At 36.5% G+C, this 20,430-nt stretch overlaps 1 protein-coding gene, 1 long non-coding RNA gene and 2 pseudogenes across 2 annotated transcripts; 2 read left to right on the forward strand and 2 right to left on the reverse strand.

Annotated features, from left to right (window-relative positions):
• Positions 1-1,449: 1,449 nt before the first annotated feature.
• On the reverse strand, positions 1,450-7,613 carry LOC121236774 (annotated as a pseudogene).
• Positions 2,646-4,222, reverse strand: LOC121236777. Its single transcript, XR_005934804.1, has 2 exons — positions 3,845-4,222; positions 2,646-3,670 (listed from the first exon to the last, which is right to left on the reverse strand). It is a non-coding gene; the product is annotated as an uncharacterized LOC121236777 (long non-coding RNA).
• A 2,860-nt stretch (positions 7,614-10,473) lies between the features above and the next one.
• LOC121236773 (tubby-like F-box protein 7) lies at positions 10,474-14,614 on the forward strand. Its single transcript, XM_041133224.1, has 4 exons — positions 10,474-10,921; positions 11,875-11,962; positions 12,930-13,059; positions 13,783-14,614. Exons 1-4 carry the CDS (start codon positions 10,598-10,600, stop codon positions 14,363-14,365), a joined length of 1,125 nt encoding a protein of 374 aa, XP_040989158.1. The 5' UTR covers positions 10,474-10,597; the 3' UTR covers positions 14,366-14,614.
• Positions 14,615-15,762: 1,148 nt separating this feature from the next.
• Positions 15,763-17,661, forward strand: LOC121236775 (annotated as a pseudogene).
• The last annotated feature ends 2,769 nt before the right edge of the window (positions 17,662-20,430 follow it).

The following is a 20,430-nucleotide window of genomic DNA, read 5'->3' on the forward strand; positions in this document are numbered from 1 at the left end:
CTTCTTGGTACTATTTCCAAACTGACGACTTTGTAAGGACTTGGATGAGCCACACCCAAGAAATTCTCTATAAAATATTTTTCTTCCATGGAAGAACTCAATGCCAGTCATATTCAAGAACTGAACAAATCATTCTGCATTTGCCTTTCTTAGAAAACAAAATCAATCATATTTTATATCTAAACTTTATAATTAATAATCATAACATCAATATTATTTCCCAAGTATTGAAACACGAGATGCGTACTAAAATTATCCAAACTGAGACCTCTTCATGTATAAAATTCTATATAATTTGTGATTTCTTAACATTCAGAATTACAAATTGTCGGATTCTGTTCTTATTTATTTACCAATACGTTAATAACCTTCCTTATTCATCAAAGTAATGTCACCGAATGACTGCACATTTTGAGCCAGTAAGAACCACAAGCAACAATGAATGATCACAATGTGCATTACGCGGCTTTGCAAAAGGTTTTTCCCATTTTATGACGGTGAAGCAAAGTAAGAAGCTAGAAAGATTACCTTATCAAATGCTTAAATACCAGTGAAGGTTGAGAGGGAGCTCACCGACGAAGGTTCCGAACTTCCGAGAGGTGGGAGTTGGGCTGGGATGGGCTGCGGGGCTGCGAATGTGAGAGGGAGACCGAGGAGCTAGACGAAGAAGAAATCTGAGATGGGGGATCCGAGGGTGAGAGGTGTTTCTTTCCGTGCGGTGCGGTTCCATTGCAGTGTAAATGAGAAGCATACGTGTCTTGAAATTATTGGAGGGCCGTTTTTAGGTGGAGGTCAGCCCGACCAGTTATAAGATTAACTCTTATAAATATTTCAACTTTAGAGTAATTTTATAATATTAAAATTTATATATATTGAAATGATATAATTGTATTAATAGATTAACAATGAATTGTAAAATCACTTTTAAAAAATTGTAAATATATCATAACTCAAACTACGTTGACAAACGTCCCGTTTAGATGTTGAGTTGAGATTAGATGATTTGAATTGTTTATAAATAATAGTGAGTTGAAATGATGAAGTAAGTTTTGTAAAAACTACTTAAGATAAGTTTAAATGTGTTTAAATATTAAGATGAATTTAAATGTATTTATGTGAAGTTGAAAAATGTTATAATTCTAACATGTAAAAAAATATTAAGTTGAGATAAATTTATTAATTTAAGAATTGAGTATTTATTATTTGAATATCAAACTCAACTTAAAATTAATTTGAATTGAAATATTCTAAGTTTCAAACGAAGTCTGAACAAACGAACTTACAACGATTGGATGATGCGTCAATGCCGTGACTTGCAAGCGATTGCCTGAGTGATTGCGTCATGCGTTGGTTTTAGCCCAAAAAGAAATGAATTAAAAAAAATTTAAACATGATGAAACGTATTTGCTTTTCAAAATTGTTTTATTATTACTGGCGTGGCAGGCCACGTAGTCCCTAATTTCTTTTGAGATCGAATGTAATGTTGTTGCTATTTCCAAAAGGACCTTAAAAAGACTTTCAAAGATCAGAAAATTATGTTCTACCAAATATGCAAGTCCCTCACAATTCACATGCATGCTTTCCACCAAGTGTGTCACTCAATACGCAAAGTTGCAAACAAAAAACAAAACAAAATATAATCAATCAGGTTCATCTACTTTCCAACTGCTGGTACAGAGTGTAGAAACACACTAGTGAGCCGAAAAGAAATAGTTTCTGCTATTTGAAAACGGACAGCAATAAGAAGATGCTGAGGTCGGAATCAGACAGAGGCGTTCCCTTCAGAGGCCTCCAAGCAACTCTGCTGGATCGTAGGAAATTCCAACATCTTGTCATTCTTTTAATGTTATGTTCACCGTTTTTACTCTCTCTTAGGCCTAGCAACATGAAAGAGATATTGATTCAAACGCTGACCAAACATCTTCGTGGAGAATGAGTCGGTAACATGTATCCTGGCCTCTTTGCCCATTCTTTCAGCCATCTGGGGGTCCTGCATAAGTTTAGCCATAGCCAAAGAGAACTGCCGTGGAGTAGGATCACAAAGAAATCCTGTCTCCCCATCCTTAATTGTCTCTACAGGGCCCCCACTGTCGCATGCAATTACCGGTTTATGAGCTGCCATCCTACAATAATCAAACATTCAGCTATTAACCCTCCTTTCCTTTTCCAAAACCAATCAATTTGGCATATAAACGCCAACGAGGGAAGCATACATCTTACAATACCAAATGTCATCGCACCTTTGGTATATAAATTACGCACAGAGAATGGGAGAGAAGTGCATTTCTTTCGGCTGTTGAGCATGATGTAATGAACTTAACCTGATTAGATACTCCTTCCTTTTCTGCTATTCTTTTAAGCTCTTCCAAGTAGTCAACATTCTCTTTCAGGCGTTTACCATACCCACCTGAAACAATAGATATAGATGATTTATGCCCCTGTAAATGCAAAAGCCAATCAAGTTTATTACTACCAAGGACAGTACTTGGTAGTAATAAACTGCTCAATTACTAGTACTACTAGTCCTGCACATTGGCCCGCCCAACCACTGTTCTGGCCAGATCCGACTTGGCCCGCAATCATGTAAAGAGAAAAATGACCCAACCCGAATGGTCGGGTCAGATAAAGACTATCGGTTTTTATTTTTATTTTTATCACTGCCCTTTTTTATCATTTGAGGACTTTTATCAAACACCAACTGTGCATCCATGTTCTTGTGGCTTCCAGTATTTCGTTTACTTTCTTCTTCGCCATTTACATTACAAACAGATTGTAGTACATTAAAAGGGAAGGTTTCTAACAAAAAAACTACTCTATAAAATCTAAGTCCAATACTCAAAAGCATAACAACACTTCTTATGTGGAAGAAGAAATGGACCCAAAGTCCGACTGCCAAATCCTGAAAAGCAATACTGCACCAAAATCACAGTAACCCACAAATTTATATTTGGTATAATCACGTTAAACATCAAACTTTTCATGAACGCCACCGAATCAACTTCTCCTCTTCATCGTCATCAGATGATGATATGGGACCCGATGCTACTTGTCAACCACAGCTGGCCCTATAGCAGGCCTCCTCTTCATCTCCACAGACAAGGCTGCTTTTTGCAGCGAGAAAGCCATCAAATTCTCTAGTCCAAGTGGAGAATTAAATAGAATATATTACAAGGTAACTCACACTTTGATATTTAATACGTGTATATATATATATTTATACCACTCTCTCTCTCTCTCTTCATGCCTGCCAATATCTCCAAGTAATACAAATCTTGTGCAGGTCTTTATCCCAGTACGAAAGATAAAAAGAGTCAACCAAAGTGAAAATGTGAAGAAGCCTTCGTAGAAGTACATAGATATAGACTAAATAGTTACCGTTGATAATTTTGAGTTTTGGTTTATGGGTTTGGGTCTGATCTTCGGGTCTGGAATCCGGGCCGTAGCAGAAGCTCACCATGTGGGTCGTAGACGACGAAGTCGTCGCAGGGGAAGAAAACGGAGATCTTGCGGGCAGTGAGATGGGTTGTCGTCGTCGTGTAGATATCCATGTCCACTAGATCATATGCCTGAAACTGGGGCCTACATGTTGGTTGATCAAGTAATCTTCACCGTTGTTTACATCGAAAGCCATGTTCTGCTAATGATGAAGAAGAGCAAAGCAAGCCACCATCTGTGAGAGAGAGAGAGAGAGAGAGAAAGAGAGAGAGGATAAAGAAATGTTAAGACCTTGCTAAATATCTTCTTCCTTGTGGGTTGGTTGTATGCAGGATGACAAATATGCAGGTTGCGTGTGAGAGTAAATGGATGAGCACAAGCTGTTTGATAAAATGCAGTAGAGCCACACCATTCATTGATAGAGTTCCTTCTTCGAGGGAGGACCAACCTCCATACAAGAAAATACTTCAAGCTACAAATATTCCAGATGATTCCTCTCAATGTCCTCTCTACTCTCCTTTATACCCAGTACAATACTGACAGCATCTTCCATAACAGAAAAGAGAAATAACAATAACATAACAATGAAAAGCAACAGTACTAAAATGACAAGCCAAACCAAAATGCACAGCTTCAACTAAAATAAACACCCAGTATATTTATTCCTCTCAGCTTCAAATGGCAACATATCTCTTTAACCCACAAGACGCCGTCTCTTCAACAACAGCCCACTACGAACCAAAACACTTCAACAATTCAATGCTCACACTTCAGCACTTCACTTCCGTAAGTCCACTTCAGTTCATCTTCACCTTTTAGATCTAGGTTTTCCCTTGCCATCGCCAGCACCATGACAAGAAATGCCGCCATCTGTGAGAGAGAGAGAGGCTAGGGTTTTTTTTATGAAGAAGGAAGTTGGACAATCGGGAATGGATGCGGGTTACGGTTTCGCCTGCTAAACAGCTTATCCAACCCGCATCTAGTTTTAACCCGATTTTATTGGGCAGGTCGGATCGGGCCAATCGGGTTTTGCAGTTTTCAGCACAGGCCTAACTGGTAGCATGTAAAAAACAAGGGGGTCCACAAACAAAAAGTGCAAGTTCCCCAGATTTTAGAATTCTAGCTAGAGAGTAGCATTATATTGTGAACAATTTCTTTTTATGTCAGATGACCGACTTATTTCGCCAACTGAATTGTTTCTTACCACGCAGGTGTTGTATTACAGCCAACCAAGCTTTAATTACAGATTTAGTTACAGAAAGAAAAGTGAAGACCACCATCTCTTAAGTTAAAGAAAGAGTCTAGCTGTAAAACAGAGGATATAAAGAAACCCAGTGCCCAGACTTCATTGCAAGACAAGGTATCACGTAATTGGTCACCACTACAAAATTAGCCTTGATTGAAGCACACAACGCTTTTTCAGCATAATTAAGGTGGTGATGGAAAAAAAAACTCCAAAGACACATGATTCTGCAATCATTTACCAAAAAACAAACTAGGTACAAGATATCTCAGTATCTCATATCTGTCAAAAATAGTGTGGAAGTCACAAAAATTTGAGACTTGCCTGCAATGATCAAGGAAGCCTCATCTAGGTTATAATTTCAGAAGCCATCTCCTTCAAGTGTGTGAAGCATAGCAAAGGCTGAAATTGCTAGGTCTATATTCTTTTTTCTCTCAAATCGGTTGATGGAGAGAAAATTCTACCTAGGCAAACATATTATGCAAATACAAACCAGACTAAAAAATTATGCCGAGCAAAGAAAACATTGTTAGAGAAATATCTACGCAGCATTTAATGCTTGAAACTAGAAGATTCCGAGTGATATACAAACATGTGGTTACTTATTTGAATGGGGTTCATCAAACTGATCGACATTAATGGCTGGATAGAGAACAGCTGGCTGAATTCCTTGAGCATGAAGATGCTTGAATGTATTTGCAAAGGTAGATGCAGTAAATCTGCTATTAACAAGTATCATATCTGCCATTCCTGGACTCCCCCAAAGCAAATCAATAAGAAATGGTAGAATTACATGGCACAAGCATAAATTTGACCTAGAATAACTTACAATAGCAGCAAAAGTCAAGATAAAGAATCAAACCAGTGGTTATTTCTTCTACTAAGTCAATTGGTTTCCTATATATCTTCCTGAGAAAAGTAGAGTGTTGAGCCAGCAGCAGATCAGGAAAATGACAATAGAATACAATCTGGACCAAAGAATGTAGAGCATGTAACAACTATGATGCGGGGATACCCAGGTAACAGTTTATATCAGAAAAATATAACTACCTTCATTTACTTTTTAAGCTTCAGTATTGGGATGACAATGGAGACCTGATCTGCTACTACAACATCAAAGGATGGCCACAAAAACAGCGAACAAAGAGCAACAAAAATGCACCGGAGATATGCACATACGGTACGAAAATGGTAGAAAATATGACGTGGCAGGAAAGCACCATAAACAGTAACTAGAAAGGTACCTGAAAACCAATTGACATTTGATAGTGCATATCGGAACAGTAGATGGAGATTACCATCTTAACATGCAGACCACCAATTCCCATCCATCGACATTGTAAAACACCCAATGTTGTTTCCAAAAAAAGTATTGTGGTCCGTGGACTATACTAAGTGTTGTATCCAACTTGGATTTTTTTTTCTAAGCATAGGATAAAATATATCAAATCCAATTCCATCCAATAGCTTATACATGATGTGCCAAGTGTGGATTACATACTTAAAAATAAACATGGATACATCCTTCCCATTTCATTAAGCTTTTCACTCAGAAGAAACTGCCATCTAATTTTCTTTCTGCACACTGTATTATCACATATACAGCCAAATTCAGCTTCAAAAAAAAAAAAAAAAAGTTGCCCTTCAACCTAGCTTACCGCAACATATACGTGCATGGATATTCAGCTGTAGAATATACCTTATAAAAAAAAAATAATAATAATAATAATAAGGTGTAGCATATAATCACAAACTAAAACAACAAACATAAATGCTGAAAACATTCTGGTGGTTATTTCCTTTCCAATTTAATTAATTGGCAAGTTAACTAGTATATATCAATCTTTGGCTACCACATTAAATGAAAGAAATGGTCATAAATTATTAATCAAGTCACAATGAAAAATATCTAAATCCTTTTATTCTTCCTACACATATAATCCACATGCACCACAAACCAATAAACGAATAAAAAAACAGAGGAAAAAATCTTTAAAAAAAAAAGGTTCTAGTAGTTCAAATGGTTCCCACCTACACAGAATAACCCCCAAAAAAAAATTCAACCCAAATAATTATAGAAAAGGTAACTCATCTGTCCAAAAGGCAATTACAGAAAAAGGTAACTCACCAGCAAGAGTTTCCTCAAAACATCGGCTTCTATCGTGATGTGCAGTGGAAATATGAACATTGTGCTCATGGGACGCAAGTTCAACGGCAGCATCAACAACTAATCTTTCAGCTCCACCTATAGATCACGGGAATGTACCCACGTGACAAATTAAATGTTAAAAGGTAGTTGCAAGAAGAACTGAAACAGGACAGACGATCATCAAGGGTGGAGAGCATGATTGCAACAAATTCACAAATCATGGAATACACCAAAATTAAAACTTGCCTTCAATAAAGTAAGAAGACCATGACGAATACAAGTAGGGCGCAGAATGCAACAGTGTTCAGTCCATCTGATTGTACATCTGAAAGGGTTTGAATTTCAGTTTATATTTCTTTCAAAATTTGGAAGACCGCAGTTGCCAGGGTTGATGTTGTTTGAATAGCAAATGCCAAGCACAAGATTTCTATTTGTTGGAGAACGCGAAATTTCTAATCAATACTGCAGCACATTTTTTTTTTTTTGATCGGTAATCAATACTGGAGCACATAATGCGACGCTTTCAAATAAAAGCAAAGGAATGTATAAAGCAACCAAGACAATCTTCAATGCCGCCACCACCTGCTCTCTCATTCTACAACTACCAGCTCTATCAAGCATTTCAGATTTATGCATCAATCACACCAATCAGTCAGATTTTCCAAAAACAGATTTCAGATGATGGCGATGTTCAGTTTGGAGCTCTCCACCTTCTTCTCCATTCTGCTCGGGTATTGAGATCGCTGCTCACTGCTCGGCTAATGGCTAATGCAGAACAAGGTTGGCGTAAACGTCAGCTTATGGTTTTAATCTAGATTAATCTAGCTTAGGGTTTTAATCTACGCCCGTTCCACGCGCAGATCATTACGTCGTCACTATTACATCATTAATAAAATTAAATTTTTATTCTTCAATTTTAAGAATTTATATATATTTTTATACCCTTCACAGTAGATTTATCATTTCTATGCCACATCTCGATTTTACCTTGACCGTAATGTAGCTCCTTCCGCCGAGAATCTGTTAGCCACCATCACCATTTCTCCCAGCCTAACGCATCGAATTTCTCCTCTCTTTCTATCAATTAACACTAATACCGTCTTCTTTGCCTCTTGCACTAAATTAGGCTCCTTTTGCTACCCCACGGTCGACCATCGATATTGGAAGAGTATAATATATTTTCCATAATCTTCGATCTCCATTCTCTCTGTTTTTCACACCATCAACTCTAAGTCGAGTTTGGCGTCATTCAAATTTTGGTTTGTGAAATCATTCAGATTAAAATGAAAAAAAAAAAAAAAAAACTTTGAAATAATGGGAATAGAAAATAAAAGACAGATGTTATATTCTATACATTTATTTCGCTTCCATCCTATAATGTTCGAAATGGCATTTTGCTTACACTATTAGCCTGATCCATGGCGATAGCTGGGTTTTTTTAAAGAGGACGCATCGCCATGGACAATAGGCTGGATGATCTTGGTCGACCCAGCAAATTAAAATAAATGAAAAAAATAAAAATAAAACAAGAAGAACACGACACGTGGGTTTCTCAAAGGTGCAGGGACATGGGTCGCCAAGGAGAAGAGCCAAAAGAGATGAAGAAAAGCATGTACAGTCCACTACGTTCCCCATTTTCGCTTCTGACTAATGGGTGATTAAATTTGCATTGTATATGTTTCAATATCCCCGGAACGGGCCGGGTTTTGAATTGACTCTGGGCCCTTATGGAATAGTCTACCTTTCGAAAATGATTATAAGTTTTATACAATAACGGGCCCTCTTTGGTCCAGTTTGGTTTGGCTCTTTACTTAAAATAATATTTTTTTGAAATAATTATTACTCATTCTCAAAATACGAAGTTACGAACATATATATTCGAGTCTAAATATTGTATGAGATATCATTAATAATTAATATTATATAAATAATTTTTATATCATAATTTTTAAAATAGGATAAAAGAATGTATCATTTGTATTTATATTTTAAAAATATTTAATAATTTTTTGTTTTATAGATTTTGATACCACCCTTATGCACCTACTGACTTTATTGGGTGCCTTGCAATTATTTCTGTTACATGGTTTATCGTCCATTTTGTTGACTTGGGTTGGTCGACAGAAAAGCTCAAGTTAATAAATGTAGAGTAATGGAGGAAAAGAAAAAGTATGCGATCTCTCTTCAACCCCCAAAGTCTTCCCTTGAATTACTTTCATTTTTTCCCCCATGATTGCTAATTCTATGCTCTTTTGACGACGCGTTTTGAGAATTTATTTCTTTTTTTTTTAAGAAAAAATAAAAGTACTGCAAACACAAAAATATCCTATAAAAATAAACTAACAAACTGACGTGATTTCATATGATACGTTATATTTAATTTATAATAAAAATAGTTTTACAATTTAATGTACTATATCATGTTACATTAATTTATATTATTTGTCAACTAGAAAATATCCTAACTTCGTATTTAAAATTAAAAGGTACATTGTTAATATTATTTATTGGTTGAAGTAATTATACAAGAATTTAAATAAAGTCGAAATAACTTGGCTTGTAAATGGATGGGGAAAAAAAAAAAAAAACTATATGTTATCAAGTCAATTTGGAAGAATGTATGTGTGATTATAAAGCCATTAAACTTTTTGCTAAAAGTAGTACTTATTTTCACCACCGTCCATTTAAATAAGATGGAACTATCAAATCTCATCGACTCTTCTCCTCCCTCATCATTTCTTTTGAAAGAGACCTGTGACCATTATAATTAGCCATAATGCAATAGAAACCTTAGCAGTAAAGCTTTCTATTTTTAATTCTTAATTTTATTTTTGGGATGCGACCAGCTATCTGGGGATATCTCTCTCCTCCATTCTGCTTCACACACCACATAGACGAGGCCCAAGACAGCTAAAAGCATCAAACCATTCCCACTAGAATCATGTTAATGGGCAGATCACTCTGTTCATGATTTGATCTCGTGGAATCATTGTACCTCTCCGGTGGCATCATTTTTTTTAGTCATACCAAGTAAGATGTTTGTGCAAAATTATGATATACGAATTTGTTAAGAGTAATGCTATTCTTTATTTATTTTTTATTATCTTATAATCTGATATTAGATGATTAAAAATTATTTATTATATTTCATTTATAAATATATAATTCACTATCACATCATGAGATGATGAAAAAATAAATAATGAATATATTTTTTTCATTTGTTAAGCATACAGATTTACATATTTTAAGGCTATAAATATTATTTTTTAAATAAAAAAATTGAACTAATATAAATAAAACTCCGTCGAGGTAAAAGTTTAATGATAAGATTAAAATCTGTTTGAAGCTGTCCATCATAATCAAGACTGGTGCCAAACACCACTCTAGGCTTGTCCCATTGTGATCACTAACACCAACTCCTTTTGGCAATACAAACATCGTATCAGTTGTCTAAACAAATACCTAAATCTTATCTTTAAGCATAATTAACGAGAGAGAGAGAAAAAAAAAAAAAAAAAAAAAGGCAAAAAGAACCCAAATATCAAAGCATAAAGTCGGATCATCACAGCCAATGATATATACGTAATTTCACAAGAAACTTATACACTACAGTACAGACGGCAACGGTAAGACACCGTATACTACAAGAACGCGTAATTTTATCATTTGTCCATTTCCACTGCCATTAATGTTTCCCAATCTCCACTACTCTCTCTCTCTCTCTCTCTCTCTCTCTCTAGTCTCTCTCTCTGCAAGTTTGCAACGCGATGTGCCTGAGGAGTTCCTTCTCTCGTAGATTCTCCAGGTCTTTCAAGGAACTGAACGAGAAAAGCGGGCGCGTTCGCGACTCGGACGAGGCCGTTGGGTCAGGCAGGGGAGGAGGGGCGGGCCAGCCCGACCGCTCATGGGCCGGAATGCTCCCTGAGCTACTGGCAGAGATCATACAGCGTGTGGAGAGGAGTGATGGCGACCTCCGCCAAAACATCGTCGCTTGCGCCTGCGTCTGCAAGAGGTGGAGACAGATCACCAAAGAGATCGTTCCTTCCCCTTCCCTCACCGGCATAATCACTTTCCCTTCTTGCCTCAAAAAGGTTCTTCTTCTCCTTGGGGATATCACTGTTTTCCTCTCTCTCTTTTTTTTTTTTGTATTTTTTAAAATCCATTTGCAATTTTGGGATTAGTGTTTGATTGAAAGTCTTGAAAAATAGCAACCTATGGTCGTTTCGATTGGAAATCCGAAAAAAAAAAACGAACTAAGAGAGAAGAGAGAGGGTTTATCACTTCGAGGGGGATCCGGGCCTCCTGTTTACGTCTTTTGGCAATTGTGTTTTCCTTCGTGATTTGTCATATGGCATCTACACCCTTTTATACGAGAGCTTGCAGCTTATTTAGGAAACTAATTATGAGAATATTGCCTAATAATGAAGACATTGCAGTATCATGCACTTCATTACACACTATTTCCCAATAAGGGAGAGATTACAATGTTAATCATGCAATTGTTACGGAATTTTGTAGAAATATTACCATATTTATAAAAAAATATTACCGTAGTTGAGATCATACAGACATATATATTCAGAAAGTGGATCTTTTTGGTGATATGCATTGAATTGTATCTTGTCCGGGTGTTTGTTATCGTATCTTTTTGTTTGATTTGCGAATTTTATTTTTCAATTGGGCGTCGTGTTTGGGCACAAGGAATCTAATGTGTTGTTGGTGATTGTTTTATAGAAATCATGTTTTGTTCAAGAATTAATATCGTGCTTTCAGAACATAGTCTTCAAGCTAGTTTATTGATGTATCCGCATGTTTTTTTCTTCAATGTGTATAAGAAAATATTAGGTATAACTTTTGTTCTTGCCACCCTACACGTGGTGCTTGTTTCAGTCATTATTTTGATGGGATGTGGTTTTGCAGATCAAGTTGCTTTTGGTTTGGTTTAGCTTCCTGATTTATATTTTGGGTTTCATGATGTCTATTAGTTGATGAGATTATAATTCTAATTGGGATCGGTGGTCTTATTATTTTGTGTTAAATGCAGCCGGGACCACGTGAGCTTCCACATCAATGTCTTATAAAACGGAATAAGAAGACATCAACATTTTACCTCTATCTCTCCCTTACACCGTGTAAGTGTATATTGACTTTTAAAAAAAAAACACCGCCTAAGTATATATTTGTGGAATGGCTTTCTATAAGATGTACAAAAATATGAAATCGAGTTTGTGGTCAAAGCTGCCTTCTATTCCCTCCCTCTGGAGGAACAGTTTATTTTTTGACTAGAGAGTCTTGGCATTTATGTCACCAAAACCAAAATCAAATGGCTACATTGCAATTTGTCTAACTAGTAGATTTTTTTTGGCTAGATGTCAAACCTATTAAATTGACTTCCAGCTTAGTAGGTACATCTGTGGGCACATTTGCATTATGCATATCCTCCCAACAATTTACTTGAATCCTGAGTCTGACCCATTCCATGTTAGTTATAGAGTTGATTTCTTCCATTCATTAGTCTTTCATATGATGGAACCTTTTTCACTTCAAAGAAATTGCTCAATGGGATCTCAGTCAAATGACCCTAAGGTCGTGGGTTGAAGTACTGTTGAATTTTTTTTTTTTTTAAAGTAAGGCTACATATAGTTGTGGAGTGCGCAAGCGCCATGCAGTCGCTTTGAAAAAGAGTGGACTATTAAAAAATTATTATTTTTTCATGTGGGTCCCGTATTTAGTCATTTTTTTCAAAGTGATTGCACGGCACTTGAGTACTCACGACTGCAACTATCATTTCTCTTTTTTTTAAGCAAACAATTTATTAGTCAAATGGTCCTACGGTCGTGGGCCAAGTAGGTGGCATTGGTGAAGTTCTATCAATGATGAGATTGTAAAGTTATGATGATAATAGGAACATAATCAAGGATTTTCATTTTGAGAAATCCAAACTTAGACCACATATGATTGTGATTTTTGGATTTGCCAAAGCTAAAGAGTAGATTAATCTGTTTTCTTTTAACCTTATTGTTGGACCTTCATGACTGCACCGTGGAAATACTTGAAGTTATGGCTCAATTGAGTTTTTCTTGTTTCTTCTTTTGGCAGCATTCACGGATAAGGGAAAGTTTCTCTTGGCAGCACGAAAGTATAGGAATGGTGCTCACACTGAGTATATTATTTCACTTGATGCTGATGACCTATCTCAAGGAAGTAATGCTTATGTTGGAAAGTTAAGGTAAAACATTCTTGTTTAAAATCGTTTAGACGAGGAATTTTCTGATTTTGCATGTGAGTGCGTGCGCTCACACGTAATTGCTGGACTACACCTCTAGTTATCTGTTAAGTCTATTTATTTATTTATTTTTGTTTTAAGTTCTATAGAACGTGTCTTTACTTTCTCAGTGGATAAATTTTGGGATTTTGAGATCTTTTACTACAGGTGTGCATCTTCAAGGCGAAACTTGTTCTGGTATATAGGCCATTTGGTAGATTTGTGTTATAAAGTAGAGCAAAAACAAGCTAGGTTATCTTTTTTTTTTTTTAATATAAGCAAAAACAAGCTAGGTTGTCTAAGGAAATACAGAACCAACTTTATAAACAGTTCTATGCAGTCTATTTTGCTTTTAAATTTTCAGAGATTGAGCTGGTATCAGCTAAATTTGATTGTTGCAAACAACTTTAAAACTCAGATTAGCACTCTATCATCCTATTGGATTGTCTGGTTTGCAAAATGGTTACTTATGCGCCTTTAATTTATGCTGTCTGCCTGCCTTGGAAATTTCTGTTGGCTGATTTTTTTTTTTTTTCCCCCTGAAATTGGTAATCTGTTGTCTAATTTGTATGGTAGAATGACAGAATATGGTGTGATGTCTGGATTCTGTTAAGAATTGTTTGAAGGATCTGTCAAGTAAAAAGAAAACAATCTTTGCATTCCTGTTTAATTTGAAATGTGTTGCAGTTCGGACTTTCTTGGCACGAATTTTGCAATTTATGACAGCCAACCACCACACAGTGGCGCAAAACCCTCAATTAGCAGAGGCAGCCGTCGTTTTGCAAGCAAACAAATTAGTCCCCAAGTTCCAGCTGGGAATTTTGAGGTTGGGCAGGTCTCTTATAAGTTCAACATTTTGAAACCTAGAGGACCAAGGAGAATGGTTTGTTCGCTGAAGTGTTCATCGCAGGGAGAAACTGCTTATGACAGGTCTCTGAGTCTGGGCAAATGCAATATGAAGAAACTTGAATCTGCTGGTTCTGGATGTACAATTTTGAGGAACAAAGCTCCAAGGTGGCACGAACATTTGCAGTGCTGGTGTTTGAATTTCCATGGCCGGGTGACAGTAGCATCGGTGAAGAATTTTCAACTGGTTGCAATAGCAGATCAGAGTCAGCCAGGAGGAAAAGGAGATGAGGAAACAGTTCTCCTTCAGTTTGGGAAGGTAGGGGACGATACCTTCACCATGGATTACAGGCAGCCCTTGTCAGCTTTCCAGGCATTTGCAATTTGCCTAACTAGCTTTGGTACGAAACTGGCGTGCGAGTAAAATATATTCTGCTGTATTTATGTTTATTTAAACATGTGGTGCCGTGGACTTTGAATTGTCTTCTGCTTTACATCGCTATCTATAGGTTTGAGTGGCTGGGGAGTTTGTGATGTAAATGTTGCTATTTTATGATTATGACATGGCTTCCGCTGAAATTATTATTAGCAAACAAACCTAGTGTCAGCGAGCATGTTGGTTTTCTAATCTACATTGTATATTATGCAATAATCATTCGAGTTTGGATTTACATATTGACGGCTATTCTGGTCTTCTCTCTCCCAGTTGTAATACAAAAAAATTGTTATCAACCATTTTCTCGTATATGTCTCAACGTTGTACAGATTCTTTCATGGCCGGACCTAAATCCATAATCGCAATCCAATCCATAATCTCATTCTCACCAGCATCACCACCCACGGTCCTCTTCGTCATCATCCGGTGCATTGCGATTCACAACCCAACTCCATCTCCTCCAGGTTTGCCTTCCACTATTTAGTACAAGGATGCAACAACCGGACGGGATGATTATTCACCAAGAATTTAAGCATTCAGACTTCCTCTGCGCACCCACGCCCTCGCCAACGAACAGTTCACTCATCATCGTCCTCTGACTGTCCGACTCTGAAGGTTACTGTATCAAGATTGAATGTTCGACGAAATTAGAGTTGTTGTGGGTGGGACCTCTTGCAGTTATTTGCTGATTTTACTCTCTGGGCGGGCATTTGATTAACAAAACAGGTAAATGAACTATGATTGCCGTGCTGAAGATCACATGTCGATGATGGTTGGGAAATTGGAAACATCATCACCAATCCTAAAAACACGACATTTTTAGCATTTTTCAGCACCAATCCAGTAGCGTTCTTGGAAACTTCTGAGATCACTTATTCGTACATTTTCTATGTTGACAACTTCCTGAAGATTTGGATCATCGATGACCTCTCCTTATGTCCCAGATTACGATTTCGTGAAACACAATAGGCTGAAGATGATTTTTATTTTTTTCTCTTGATTGGATGATTATTATAGTTGTAAGAAATATTTTTAAAAGAGCAGCACTACACTTATCGAGAATATGTCATGTCTCCCGAAAAGCACACTTTATTTTTTTATTTTACTTTTTATTTTTCATGTATTTTTTTCATCATCATAAATATTTTTAAAAAAATAAAAAATATTTATAACATCATTAAAAAAATATTTTTTTAATCACTAAATATTGAAAAAAAAAAAATGGGGACAGTTTTTGAAAGCATTTCTCCTTTTAAAAAGATGGCTAGCTTTACCATGACGAGGATCCCAAAAGACCCACTCGAATATTGAGTTCACTTTATAAGGGCTAAAAGGCTTGGCAATAATCTACCAAACCAAACCAGCACAGCAGCAAGTAAAACCCAATGTTTCCCCCCTCTCTACTTTTCTCTCTCTTTCTCCTTCTACTCCACCGGGCTCTCTTCTCCACAGCCATTCTCCACAAAAGCAGCCTCATCGGAGCAGACGCTCTCTCCCAGAGAACAACCCTCAAGGACACCCCACCAACTCTCTTCTTTGAAGTAACCAAGCCCATCCAACTCCCCAACACCAAGCCTTGCTCTTACCTCATCCTCCAACACGACTTTGGCTACACTTATGGCAAGTCCCCAGTGCTTGCGAACTACACCCCTCCCTCGGAATGCCCGTCTCGAAAATTCTCCAAGATTGTCCTTGAATGGAATTCAACCTGTAAAGGCAGGCAATTCGACCGCATCTTTGGCATTTGGCTTGGTGGGGTTGAGCTTCTTCGTAGCTGCACGGCGGAGCCGAGGGCTACCGGGATTGCTTGGAGCGTCTAGAAGGACATTACGAGGTATTATTCGTTGCTTATGAAGAATCAAACTCTTGCTGTTTATCTTGGTAATCTGATTGATAGTACGTATACTGGGGTGTTCCATGTGAATATAACCCTTCGTTTTTATACCGTTGAGAAAAAATCCGATGATTATGGGTCGACCTCGGATAACTCAGTTGCCAAGTATCATTTCCCGGCTGATTTGATCTTACCTTTTTCGCGAGACCTGCCGTTGAATGATGGGTTGTGGTTTGAAATTGAGAACTCCACCGATTTTGCGTCGAAGGAATTCGAGATTCCTCTAAATGCTTATAGGGCTGTGCTGGAGGTCTATGTTTCATTCCATGAGAGTGATGAATCTTGGTATTCGAATCCTCCGAACGAGTTCATCGAGGCAAATAATCTTACTGATACGCCCGGAAATGGGCCTTTTAGGGAGGTTGTGGTTAGTCTTGATGACGAGGTTATAGGTGCAGTTTGGCCTTTTACAGTGATTTATACAGGAGGGGTCAATCCTCTGTTATGGAGACCCATCACTGGCATTGGATCATTCAATCTCCCTTCCTATAATATTGAAATCACGCCATTTTTGGCGAAGATATTGGATGGAAAGGCCCATACGTTTGAATTTAGTGTGACAAATGCCTTGAATGTCTGGTACATAGATGCAAATTTGCATCTTTGGTTGGACAGCAAGAGCACTAAAACAGAAGCGGAGCTTTTAAAGCACGATAGTTTGCCTCTTGCTGTTTCAGCGGTATCTAATTTCAAGGGTTTGAATGGAACGTTTTTTAATAGTGCAAACAGGTCCATATCCTCGACTGGATGGGTGAGATCTTCTCATGGGAATCTCACAACCAATTGGATTCAAAACCTCCGTTACAGTAATTCAATGGTGGTGGGGAGCAATGGGACTTTGCAGGTTGTGAACCAGACCATCCATTTCAATGACAGTGTTCATGCAAAGATGCCATCCTCGTCTGTTTACTCGGCGGAATCACACAAAGAATTCTCCCTTTATTTATACTACAACTACTTGGATCAAGGAAATGAAACTTCTTTTTCTCTTGAAAATTTCACGTTAGGATTTAATGAGAAAAAGTCCGAGGCTTCTGCTTTAGAATTATCAAAGAGCTCTCTACAAAATGTACAGATATGATGACAGCAATTCCTGTTACTTCAGGAATGTAAGCAGCTCGAACTATACCATTCTGTACGATAAAGTGGGAAACACATATAATGGAAGAACGCAGCCTCACTTCGATCTTTGATCAAGCACATGGTGGCCTTTTTCACGCACCCAGTTTCGTTGATAATAGTGAAGCAGTTCAAGTCTATTCATCTTGCTTCATAAAAAGTGCAATGTAGTCCATACTCATTATGAGACAGACTTGTTTTGTGGATATTGTTGTAAATTGCTATCAAGTTATTTGCGTTAAAAACTAAAAAGTAACCCTGGTTTTGTTTCCCAATAGGTGGAGAACATTTTCTGTACTGATCCCACTTCAAATAACAAGATTAATTTTTAGGTGAAAACTGGGTCATGGAAAATGAATGAGTAACCGGTCCACTTCGAGTCGATTTTGAACAAATTTTAGAACCGAATCAATATATATCAATTTTGAGATTTGAAGAATCGATACCGTACAAATTACACCTCTAAATTGGTACTTTTAATTTTATCGATTTCGGTCTGACTTTGTCGATATATTATATATTATATATATTATAGTATATAATAATATAGTGATAATATATTATAGTATATTCTAATAGGAAAAGTTTTCTTGCAAGCGATTTTGCGCATCAAACCGCACACCAATATTAAATGTAAGGCATCCGTTTAATGAGATGATGTGAATTGAATACGTAAATGATTTTCTTAAGATAAAATATCTTATTCTTCTCTCAAATTTTTTTTTACAATAAAAAAAATTGTGAATGTTGGTACGCTGTTTGGTACGCCAAACCTAGCAAGCCTTGTTCTAATATATATTATAATTGTATTATAGATTATAGTGATATATTATAGTAGATTAATATATTATAGTCTAACTATTAACACAATAGACCATAATAATAATATATAGTTATTTATATAGGATTTTAAACATTTTTTTCACATCATTTTTTAACATTTTTAAATATTTTTAAAAAAAGAAAAAAATTTATAATATTATTAAATAATATTTTCTTAATCATTAAGTAAAAAAACTAAAAAAAAAAAAGCAAACGGACAAAAAAAAGGGGGAGCCCAAATCAGGCTCTCTAGCATTTTTGTTATTTTATATATACTAATAATATATATTATATATAAAAATTATATATAATAAAAAAATTTAAATATATATATGAACTAATTCGGTCCGATTCGGTGTTAGAAAAATAAAAATCGAAATCAAACTAGTTTTGAGAAAAATAGAATTGGTACCGGATCAAACTCAATACTAGATGAAATCCACCAATCCGGTTCACCAGTTTCTTTTTTTCACCTATAGAGGAGTGCATGACCAGCATTTCTCGTTTTCAGCTACGAGATTTTTTTTCTACACTACACATTATTCATGTAATATAATTTAATTTAAAAAATAAACTTTAATTTTTAAATTTTACAAAATTATATGGTATATAGTGTAAAGTTCTTTAAATATTTACATCACCGTCCATCCGGATCCACTTCACGGGCATAAAGAAAAATGAAAAAGAAAACCAAGAAAATGTCCAAACCAATAAAATCACGTCACTCGACTCTCGAGTCTCGAAGTCTCGAACGAATGCGACACCTTCAGACGCCTAATTTACATATACTCAAATACGAAAATTTAACTCCAGTTTTATTAGGTTATGTCATAACTAAGACTATTTATAAGATTGAAATCTACCCCCAATTTGGATTTTAATATTTTCTAATTATTATTATTTTTTCAAACCAGTTGTTTGATTTAATGTATATATTTTTTCCCTAAGCAAACAAATATTTCATTAAGAAATGAAAGGCGAGATACATAAGGAGAGGGTGGAGTTTTTCAACAAATACTCTATTATAACAACCACAGTGTTAAGGTTAAAAAAAATGGGTTTTGGGATAAAAAAAACTTGTCCCCACCCATACCTTGTAAAAGAGGGCGTTGTCTTAAATGATGGCTTTTTACAGTTCGCAGAGTTGTGCAAACTATGATGACATTGCTGGAGCCAATGGATGCTGAAGGTGCATTATAATTTGTTGTTCTGAAATGTTTCCTGAAGAATTTCATATTCTCTTCATTAAGATCATCGGTTAAGGAAAACGGAAATATAGTAAAGAGATCGACTTCGAATGAGCTAGACTGCGGCATATCGAGTTTCTTCATACTTGCCAGTAGTGATCCCCACACACCAATGATTGTGAGATGGGATGGGTCAAATTTGGAAGATCTTGAGGTGTAGAATCTATTGATGCGACACGTGTAGCCATTGAACTTTCACTATGATTTCACTTCGTCCTAGTAGATTGGCGAATGGAGAGTTGCATTGTGGGGCGCATGCAGAACAGCGGTTGCTGGAGTGCGATAAATCTAATTAAAATCGAGCCAATGAAAAAGAGGGACCAAAACCATTAGTTGGAAAATTTATATACAAACAGGAACTGAAAGGAGAATGACAAGGAGGCTTCCACACTACTCTCAGTGGAAACACCAAAGTTTTAAATTTCGTACCGTACCGGCCGGTACGGCCGAAATTTTTCGTTTCGGCCGTCCGGCCGGTACAGGTACTATATCTGTTCCGTACCGGCCAAAATACCGGCCGTACCGGCCGGTACCGGTCATACCGGCCTCAATTTCGGCCTGTACCGGCCTATATTTCGGCCGGTACCGGCAGATATTTCGGCCTGTGTTTTTTTTTTTTTTTTTTTTTCGTTTTTTTCGTTTTTTCAAACTACAAACTTATTTTTTAACCCTCAATTCAGACTAGACTATTTATAATTTATATATATATGTATTTGTATATAATTTATTTATATATAGACTATTATTTTAGAATATAATTTTTATATATATTTATATATATAATTTATTTATAGATCGACTATCCCGAAACTTTATCCCGAAACGCTATCCCGAAACGGTACCGGTACCGAAATATTTCGTTCCAGTGCCTTGACCGGTACGCTATCCGGTACGGTATTCAAAACATTGAGAAACACTGATCGAAGATGATGAGAACTTTCTAGAAAGAAGAGAAAGTTTCTCTTTCTAAA

The sequence above is a fragment of the Juglans microcarpa x Juglans regia genome, chromosome 6S (genome assembly GCF_004785595.1).
Source record: "Juglans microcarpa x Juglans regia isolate MS1-56 chromosome 6S, Jm3101_v1.0, whole genome shotgun sequence".
In the NCBI taxonomy this organism is placed as follows: Eukaryota; Viridiplantae; Streptophyta; class Magnoliopsida; order Fagales; family Juglandaceae; genus Juglans; species Juglans microcarpa x Juglans regia.

Coding starts and splice junctions, on each gene's coding strand:
- LOC121236773 (XM_041133224.1), top strand. CDS start 10,598: ATGTGCCTGAGGAGTTCCTTCTCTCGTAGATTCTCCAGGTCTTTCAAG. Junction 10,922..11,874: donor TCCCTTCTTGCCTCAAAAAG/GTTCTTCTTCTC, acceptor TGTTAAATGCAG/CCGGGACCACGTGAGCTTCC. Junction 13,060..13,782: donor GCTTATGTTGGAAAGTTAAG/GTAAAACATTCT, acceptor AATGTGTTGCAG/TTCGGACTTTCTTGGCACGA.